Source organism: Oratosquilla oratoria, chromosome 20 (genome assembly GCF_046742065.1).
Source record: "Oratosquilla oratoria isolate Oo_2021 chromosome 20, ASM4674206v1, whole genome shotgun sequence".
Lineage (NCBI taxonomy): Eukaryota > Metazoa > Arthropoda > Malacostraca > Stomatopoda > Squillidae > Oratosquilla > Oratosquilla oratoria.
Window position 1 is genome coordinate 44,046,647 of NC_134796.1, and position 10,391 is coordinate 44,057,037.

The 10,391-nt window shown below is 41.6% G+C and overlaps 1 protein-coding gene across 1 annotated transcript; it reads right to left on the reverse strand.

Annotated features, from left to right (window-relative positions):
- Positions 1-7,657: 7,657 nt before the first annotated feature.
- Positions 7,658-8,449, reverse strand: LOC143036279 (neurotrophin 1-like). The gene has a single exon (XM_076203526.1). It carries the CDS (start codon positions 8,447-8,449, stop codon positions 7,658-7,660), a length of 792 nt encoding a protein of 263 aa, XP_076059641.1.
- Positions 8,450-10,391: the final 1,942 nt, after the last annotated feature.

Below are 10,391 nucleotides of genomic sequence, written 5' to 3' on the forward strand. Positions count from 1 at the left end.
TGTCCTGCGGTGAACACTGGCAGTGTTCCGGAGGCCCTAGGAGAGAATACTCGATTCTTTTCTGGGGAAAGGAGGAGGCCAGAGGCGGATGTCGACTTGTAGAAGGATGAAGGTGCTGTAGGACGGCAGCAGAGGTGGAGTGTACACAGATATCGTCAGCGTAGCAGGTGACAGTTATGCCGGGAATGTTGGGGAGAAGGGATATCAAGCGGTGCATCAGGACGTTAAAGAGAAAGGGACTTAAAACCCTACTCTGTGGAGTACCAGGTTCGAATTCCCTGGAGGTAGTGCACGTTCCCTGGAATAGTACACGTGAAGTCCTGTTTGAGGGATAGCCACGGATCCATCTCAGGAGGTTGCCTTGGGCGCCAAATTCTACGAGCTGGTCGAGAATAATCTCCCTGTTGGCTACGTCGAAAGCACTCTTGAGATCAAGAAACGCTATCACACATGTTAGGGGAGAGGCGGGCACGTAGGTCCATCAGGCTGTGGTGTGTGCTCCGCTGTGGTAAGAAACCACACAGTTGCGGTGATAGTTTATCCTGTAGGCGAAACATAAGTCGAGTAAGAAATGTACGTTCGAGGACTTAACAGAAACAGGAGGTGAGTGAAATAGGCCTATACTTGTCTGTGGCAGGTTTGGGGATGGGCACAATGTTGCTAGATGTCCATGCACGAGGTACACATCTCTTGCTAAAGCAGTGGTTTCCAAACTATCTTACCTGACGCCCCCTTTTACAAAGGATTACAAAGGCGGAGCATGCCGACAGGAGACCTTTTGGTCCATATCTAGGTCGGATGCGAAAAAAAATCATATTAATAATAAAACAATAAATAAAAACTATAATAATGTAAATAACAAATAAAATACATAAATAAATGCATAGGTATAGTTAAATAATAAACAAACAGGTAAATAGTAAATAATAATAAATTGACATATAACTAATGATAAATGAAAATCAGACAGACAAATGATAACAAAACAAAAACAGTAGACCCGCACGCCCCCACTCCCTCTTTTGTTCATGTAAAATGATTCTTGCATTTATTTCATAGCATTGTTCAGGAAAACAGATTTCTGTTTGTATTAAATTTTAATAATGAAAGCCACTCAAACAAATAATAGTACATTCCAGAGACATTTTTCTAAGTAACTAAAAACGAAACATTTGGTTCAAAGGGAGCGAAAAAAAAAGTTTGAACATTAGCAAATTGTGGTTGGTATCGGTGACGTGTCCAAAACGTGTAAGGAGAACTAGCTTATAGAAAACGGGTTGGAGTGACTGCTATCATTATACTTTGCATGTATGTAATGGCAGATATTTGATCTTTGAATGATTTTATTATTCTAAATAACAAATATTTTTGAGCAGACGACTTCACGCCCCCCTTGTATCCTCCTCACGCCTCCCTAGGGGGACGCGCCCCCTAGTTTGGGAACCACTGTGCTAGAACAGAGGTTGTAGGGTTGCAGCAAGGGATTGCCAGGTGCTTTAAGAACTTGATTATTGATAGCTGATGCCATCATCCCCGGGAGCTGTTGTTTTGCTTGTGACAAGAGCGCGACGCAGTTCGTCCTCAGTGATGGGTACGTGGTCATCCTCATTCGTCCGTAATATTGCAGCCATTAGACGCAGGGTGCGGATATTCTTGTGGGTGGAGAGTGCCTCTTGAACGGGGCGGGAAGATTGTTTGCCTGTGCTTGTTCAGGTCAAGTACTTAGCAAGTCCAGTGCAGTGTATTCACCTCGGATCTGCTGCAGCCTCTTTTCGAGACAGCCAGACACCACCCTACGGCAGTGAGCTCAGAGCTCATTATTAGCATATCTCTGGGTAGGTCTGAGACCGCTCACACTCCACACACCGGGAATGCAAGGTCACAACTCCTTGACTAACGTCCCGTACCTACTCGCTGCTAGTGTGTGTGTGTGGGTGTGTGTGGGTGGGTGGGTGTGTGTGTTAGGATGTAATCTAGAAATAAGAATTGTTTTCTACTTGTTACAGAAAAAAAAATCAATTATTTTCTTTAAATATGTAAATTAGTATAGAGGGCAATGACCGGGTTCTATGACAATCGCGAAGCACCCTGAGAAGATACAAGTTGCCGGTTTATCAATTTTCCTGACTCTTTTTTTTTTTTTTTCCACCAGGTTATGAATTCGAGAATGTTCTTGATTTCTCTCCCTATCTCTATAAATCATTGCACGTGTCTATAGATATTATCCCGCCACTGTTAAGGTGAAGTGATATCTTCTAAACACCAACAATTGTGGAAAGTTGACGAAGCATTATGGGAGTTGGATCTACGTCGTTGCTGTTGCCCAGATTACTATTTATAGAGCAAAGTTGGTGGTGGACCACGGCAGAAGGAATTATGAATCTATATATTATTTTCTAGAAAATATTGAGCCTAATATTCTGGTAAAACAGAATCCACAGCATTAAAAACGTATGCTCACCCAATTCCCCATTCCCAGCACACAGTCTCGTATGGAAATGTATACCCGTTGAATTAATGAAATACAATGATCCTACATACTGTCACAATTTTTGAAATTGTGACACCCGGCTCGCTGTCCCCCCTTCCCATTTTCTCGTCTGTTTTCTCACCGTTTCAGCCCTTCGTTCCCTATACTCGGGGGAATTACCAGAGTCCTTAAGACTTCTAGTAGCTACATCCTGTCCTTTCTCCTCCTCGTTATCCTCTTCATCTGTCATGTCATTTTTGACAATCAATTTCAGTGCCTTAACGAAGGGAGAGACTTCTAATTATCTAGAAACACCCCCCCCTTTTGATTTGTGTTCTCAGAGCCAGGCTCAACGGTTTTCGCGCCCACACAAAGCGCCCAAACACACCCCCTCCCCCCCCCTGCGCGCTGCCACATATTTGTTTAAGCTAGGCAATTAGAATAATTAGGATTGTGTCTAACCCGCTCGTGAACAGTGTCTACCTCAAGGAACAATTGCAACTGTGTCACCTCCCACATGAACATTATTCGTAGTACCCTTCACAACTAGGGACGGAGACGTAGAACTATTGGCAACGTCGGAAGCCGGCTAGCGGACATCGTGACCTGACCTACCGCAGGACACAGGCAGTCTAAGCATCGAGTTCATCAAAGGAGGTCAGACCGCTCGATCTCGGAAGACCAATAGTGTCCTTTCCTCCCTCATGTGACTGTTGGGGATTTATATCCTCGTGAGCAAATCGAGTGTCGATTATTTGGGTATAAACCCCTCAAGCAAAAACTCTGAGTGTAGTGCGATTGACCGGGAATACGCCGATGAAGTGACTTACAACCCCCATCACAGCGCGCCCAGGCCGTCCACCCCCCGCCCCCACCAAACGAAGCGGCGCCGATCGAAGCTCAGCAGAAGACCATGCTAATTGAAGACGTCTCCACAAGCAAGACACTTATTAAGTACTAATTCATTAACAATTTCTTAAGCTAGGAACGCGCGCAGGGAATAGATAGGATGTATGTATGAAATCCAACTGTTAAAACCCTTATTTAATCAAGATATATTTCTAGTGTTTAATTATTTAAATTCATTAAAACTCACAATAGGAGTTCTGGGTTTCATTAGCCTAGGACGGTTCACTTAATGAGTTGTCCCATCATACCCCTCCCCCCTCTTTGATTTACTCTCACGCTTGCCTTGCCTGTATCAACATGTAGTTATAGTGAATGCTACACTGCAGCTAGGGTCACCTATTAATTAAATCTAACATTTAACCCGAATCTCAGGACGGAGTGGGCAATTAGTATGAGCACTAGGGAGTAGTACGTTATAACCTGAAGCACCAGAGGTAGGGTACAGGGGACCAGTACTCGAATGAGTAAACCAACAAGGAGAACGAGGAAAAAGGTCAGATCATAACTGTTCTCGGACCCTACCTTAGACATATACCATATCATTACTGGCAAAACAATGTTTGATACAAATTTGTTAACATCAATCATTGTTATACTAAACTAAACTTCTGAAGAACATAAAAAAAGGGGGGAGTTCAGAACAGTTATGAGTGAACGCAGATTTGGATGGTATTACTCATGGAATCAGGTATCCCTCACTAAGCTACGAGTACATAGAATAAAAGCTGTTCTCTGTCCATAGCTGAGACATATAGTAACCCTTGACTTTTTTCTTGAAGGTAACCTTATTATTTGACTTTTTAATGGACACAAGTAGTGAGTTCCATAATTGAGCACCTGTGAAGTGAAAACTGTTTTTGGTGAAGGGACCTGAATGAGGTACAATAAGAGACTCTTGACTGTTCCGGGTTCGGTTCTCAGCCGATAATGTAAAATTACAGCTCACATATGAGGGAGCAGAATTATGAACGACATTGTAAACCTGGTTTAGTTTCAGCTGCTGGACACGATATTTTACAGGTAACATTCCTACCTTGCTAAATTCTTCTATACCAATATGACTACGTTGAGGTAAATTTAGTATGAATCTAATTATCTTATTTTGTGCAACCTGTAGCCGAGACTGGTTTTTTCTGCTCAGACTACTGTACCAAGAGCTACAAGCGTAATCAAAGTGATGTTGTAACAAGACTGAGACCAGAAGCTTCTTTGTTTCCAGATCAAAATTTCTGGCTTTTCTGTAAAAAAAATTGACTTTATGTGAACACTTGGATACAATCTTATCCGTTATGGCATTCCCTGAGAGAGACTGATCTAAGGGTAGATATAATGCAAGAAAGGGACGGATGGGCAGACTGTGCTTTCCTGGATTTACAAAAGGCGTTTGATAAAGTACCACACAAAAAGCTATTAAGAAAACTCAAAACAACAGGAGGTGTACAAGGAAAATTATTGAAATGGAAGGAAGATTTCTTTCAAGGGAGAAAAACGAGAAGGGGTTTTAGAGATAACTCGACCTGGTAAGAAATTATAAGTGGAGTCCCACAGGGTTCAGTATTAGCTCCGATAATGTTTGCTATATATATAAATGACATGGATGAAGGTGTAGAATGTTATATGAATTTCTTTGCAGACGACGCAAAACTACTAAAGAAAGTACAGAAAAAAAATTGTGAATCACTACAGAGAGACCTGGACAAAGTCTGGGAATGGAGCCAAAAGTAGAAAGTGAACTTCAACATTAAGAAATGTAGTATAACAGAGTTTGGAAAAAGTAAATATATATATATATCTCTATATACTTATATATATCTATATATATATATATATATATATATATATATATATATATACATATACGAGTACTATATACAGTATATATATATATATATATATATATGTATATATATATATATAATGTATATATAAGATTGAAGGTGAAAGAAGTAGACGAGGAGTAATGTGAGAATTTCACGCCTTAACGTTTCGACCCCCAAGGGTCTTGATCACAAAGCTAACAACTCACACGTAACAGGATATTTTATACACGGACGGGTCATCTTATGGGACACTTCGGAGAGCTTCTTATTTTATTTACGTATTCTTTTATTATTAATAAATTTGTGGCTTTTGCTAGACATATAAAGCCTTCTCTATGGTTAATGTTGTTATTAGTGTTAATGTATGCTGCCTCAGTTATCTTCCAAGAAACTAAGGAAGACAATTGAGGCAGCATATATCAACACCAATAACAACATTAACCATAGAGAAGGCTTTATATGTTTAGCAAAAGCCACAAGCTTATTAATAATAAAAGAATACGCAAATGAAATAACAAGCTCTCCGAAGTGTCCCATAAGATGACCCGTCCGTGTATAAAATATCCTGTTACGTTTGAGTTGTTAGCTTTGTGATCAAGACCTTGCGGGTCGAAACGTTAAGGCGTGAAATTCTCCCATTACTCCTCGTCTACTTCTTTCACCTTCAATCTTATTTGTCATAATATAGTCAATATGTATATATATATGTATATACATGTGTATATATATATATGTATATATAATGCATATATATGTATATATATAAATATATATATCAGGACAATATAAAATCGGTACAAAGGAAGTAAAGAAAGTTAGCTCCGAAAAGGACCTAGGAATAATTATCACTAAAGACATGTCCCCAGACAAGCATATAAACAAAATAGTCTGAGAAACCTACAATTTACTAAGATCAAAAAAGGTGGCTTTTAATTACTTGGATGAAGTAATGGTTAAAGAAATATTAGTCACACTGATAAGACCAAGATTGGAGTACACTGCGACACTATGGACACCCAGTACAAAAAAGAAAATAAGGAAATTAGAAAGAATCCAAAGAGCAACGACGCCGTGTTTGCAGCAGTGTTTTCTGCAGTATTTGTAAATTTTGTTTTTTATATTTACCTGATGTAAAGGCCTTTGTGTGGTCCGGGTTTGAGAAGCAGTCTTGTTGACCTGTGTTTCCGTAAGGTGCTCAGCATTTTTCATAGTCTGGGGTTGGAAAACTTCTACCTGAGAAGGTGAGGTTTCTCACGTGGTGGCTTCAGCTTTATCTAGGTAAATGCCCTCCGGTGAGGAAACTAGGACATTTGAGCCACTGTAAGTAGAACTGTCAGGGTGAAAAGCTATCCCTCTAAAATTTTGGATGTACTTAGAAATTGATTCATCATCCAACTCTAATATCTTTAAATTACTATTGTAATCATTAAAATTAATTATAATGAAATCCATAAAAAGGACTGTATTCGTCAACAAACTCTATATATGTATATAGATATACATACAATTAATTTTTTTTTTTTTTTTTTCTGTCGCGGTTCGCCCCGACAGAACGTTTGGGCCAGGGGACAAAATATTACTTTTTATTTATCTATTGATTCATTATTTCTAATGAACAATCACTTTCACTTCCTATCACAGCATAATATCTACATATTGTTACGAAGGTGATGTTAGGTTAAGCCAGTATGTATCTATGTGTAATGCGTAGATTTGTCTACGTAGGTAGTGTATGTGATGTCATACGTCAACCAGTTCGGTAATGCCCAGCACTACTAAATATCCTGGTAGGCCTACATCAATCTATTTCTTTTCATTTCTTCGAATAAAGAACACAAATGAAACTATTACACAGTATAAGTGCATATCATACAAAAAGGGTTGCCGTTGGGAAAGCAATACCTCAGCGATATAAACCCGTATGAACGAGGGTGCACGCAGATTGGACTAAGGAAAAAAAAGTCAAGTCTTCATTTATACAAGGTTTTTGTAGATTATAAGTGGTATATAGAGTGAATGAAGTGTTGATATTCATGTAGCAATAGAAAGGAAGAATGTAGGCTACGGGAGGCAGGTAAAAGGAGCTTCCTGGTATTGTTAAGGTTAGCCAAAGGTATCGTCAGACAGTAGGCTTAAGAATCTACAGTCTGGAGGAAAGCGAGATTTTTTTTTTTACTTTATTTTCTTTATTTTGAATATGAATAATGTAACATGTTCTCACATCTGGCACTCACATGGTCAAAGAAGAGAAGGAATGGAAAAGGGAATTTAAGTAGAAGAGAAGCGGGGAGAGTCCCGGGAGTTCCTGGTGTGATTCGATGGTGGTACGTGAAGAAAGCAGTTCTCCAGTCATCTCGGGGCTTCTCACCTGCGGTCAGGGTAGAACATTATTGGGGATTGCTACATCGGACGATCTGACGTGGTCGGAGCAGGAGAGGGGGAGTATGGAAAGTCAGCATCAAAGGTCATCCGGACTTGCTTGTGGCCTGCCACCGTGACCAGGATAAAGGCAGGAGCAGGCGGAGGGAAGCTTGTAGATATCGATGAAGAGACCCTTGTAGGATTCGCAGGGGTCGAAGGAGAGGAGGCGGTGGTAGATGTACTTCTGGGTGCAGTGGCTATGGTAGCAGGGAGCGAGGCCACGGCACGAAATATCGGGGTACAGGCACGTCTCGAGACGGGCCGTCTGGGTGTAATAGTGGACGTCGTTGACGATGACTCTCCAATTGCCATCGACGTTCTGGGCGCGTTTGGGCATGGCGTAGGCCACGTCCGAGGGACAGATGAAGCCCTCGGGACCACTCCAGTGAGTGGTATCGTAAGGAGAGTCACCGGTCGACGCCCCCGTGTAGAAGGAGTCGTCGAAGGCCTCCTCCTGATCCTTGGTGATCATGTCGATCAGGTCGTCGGCGGACTGGTCAGCGATGTCATGGTATTTCTTGGCGAAGACGTTGTCTGCGGAGATGGCTCCCTTGATTTCGTACTCAGGGTATTGTTCATCCTCCAGGCAGTAGGTGATATTGGAAGTGGCGGCACAAGCAGGGCGGGCCTTGGGATCACAATAGGAAGGTGGTGGGTGATGTCCATAAGCGGGCTGGAGTTGGTGTCCGTAAGAGGAGGGATGAGTGGCCAGAACAAGTCCGGCGCACGCCAGAACGACCCACTGCATAAGGGAGAAAATTATGTCATATTTCAAATTAAAAAATAAATAGTATCTCGCAACATGAAGAGAGTAGGTTTCCACACACATATTTCCCCTACGCGTGAAGTAAAATGTGAATAATCTTATGACAACTGTAACGAGTAAACAAGGTGCAAACAAGGCATACCAGAGTGAAGACCATAATGAAGCGTGTCTGCGTTGTGTGTATTTGAATATGGCCAATCAGTCTTTATATACAACTACTTGGCCTGACGTATTGCAATGTGTGTGAATACAACTCTCACTTATTACATAAGTCTTGTTGAGAAAGTAAGACGTGTCAGGTGGGAGATTGACTGCATTTGGTGTCCTCTGATCCATTAGCATTACTTTTATCCCGCAGGGTGATGCACTACCGTGTTCGGTCTGAGGAAAGGCTAGAATTATATGCTGAAGGATGTTGAACCCTCTCAGTATGGTGAAACTCCTTCAGATACATGAAATATCCTGGGGTTAAGTAGAACAACCTTTCTCAAGGGTGTCGTTCTTTCGAGGGGATCGATCGTGTTTGTTTCCGTCCCTTCAGTATGGTGAGATCTCATTTGAATGAACCTGTTTGTCGTTGGAATATAATTACAATGGATTGCAACGCCAAAACATGCCATTGAGAGACGTTTCTATCCACAGGAAGATAATCAACTGAGAAACATTGCGATAAGTTGCAAACGGGTTTACTCAGTTGAAAAAAAATCGAACTGCGCTACATACAATGGCTTCCACAGTAAGTTTCCTTTTTTATTCCATGCATGATTTCAGTAGATATTCAGGCCACCCTATAATGGTATCGATAATCCCTTGCCGATGCTCCCTCACACATTTTTCCTCCTCCAAGTATTCCATGGCTGCCATTGTAAACTGTTAAGGGCCATTTACACGGTCGAACAGTTTGACAAACCCGGTTTGTCAGGCAAGTGTTTGAAGTGATGTTTGACCGTGTGAATGGGATATTTGGTCGACAAACACGTTTGTCGAACGTGTTTGACAACCAAATACCCTATTCACACAGTCAAACATCACTTCAAACATTTGTTTGACAAACCGGGTTTGTCAAACCGTTTGACCGTCTAAATGCCCCTTTAGGCTGGTTGAAGCAAACTCTGATAGAGAGAGAGTGGTTTTTATTTAGTAATAAACTTAGGCGCCAATGTTATGATAGGGCTCGCTCTAAGGGCGAGAAAAGGAAGAGGGAACGAGACGGCAAGGGAGGTGACGATTGTGTATTTCAAGTCATGTCCCAACTTGGTCTACTTGCGGGGGAGGGGAATGGGGGGAGGAGGTGAGAAAGCAATAGGGTAGCCAGCCAGGCTCACAGTACGATGCTCCGAGGCAAACTGGAATGGTTTCAAGGAAGCATTTTCAGAGGCCAAGACTCTGCGCCATACAGGAAGGTGGAGATACATACAGCTCCACATACTCTCATTTTTGTGTCCAGTTTTAGGTGCTTGTTTTTGGAATACTCGGATCCTTGGTCTGCCAAAGGACAGTGCCGCTTTGTTGGTGTTGCCTAGTACGGCTTCGTCTATCGTCCCAATTGGAGTTACAATGCTGCCTAGATATTTAAAAGTTGGCACCATTTGTAGTTGGGTGCCATCTATGGAAAAAATTGGTACGTCTTGATTAGGGATGTTGTGATAAAGGATAATTTCAGTTCTTCTTGCATTCACCTAAAGTCCCAATACTCTGTAGATATTGGAAAACACATTTTAGATGTGTTGCACTGAGTAGGCTGTATGGGAAATGAGAGCATCCTTGTCGGCATACTGAAGTTCTATGACCTGACGTTTATTTTATTTTTATTTTTATTTTATTTTTTGGGGGGAGGGGGGCTTGTAGCCTACGGATATTGAAAAGACTACCGTCAAGTCTAATTACCAACTGTACTCCATCCTCAACAATTAAGGTATCCTGCACCAGGGTCATTATGGTGGATATAAAGCTGTTCAATAGAACAGGGGCGAGAGCATCACCTTGTTTGACCCGTACTTGTCTC

Bases quoted from the DNA above. Each gene is read 5' to 3' on its own strand.
- LOC143036279 (XM_076203526.1), bottom strand. From the start codon at position 8,449: ATGTGTGTGGAAACCTACTCTCTTCATGTTGCGAGATACTATTTATTT.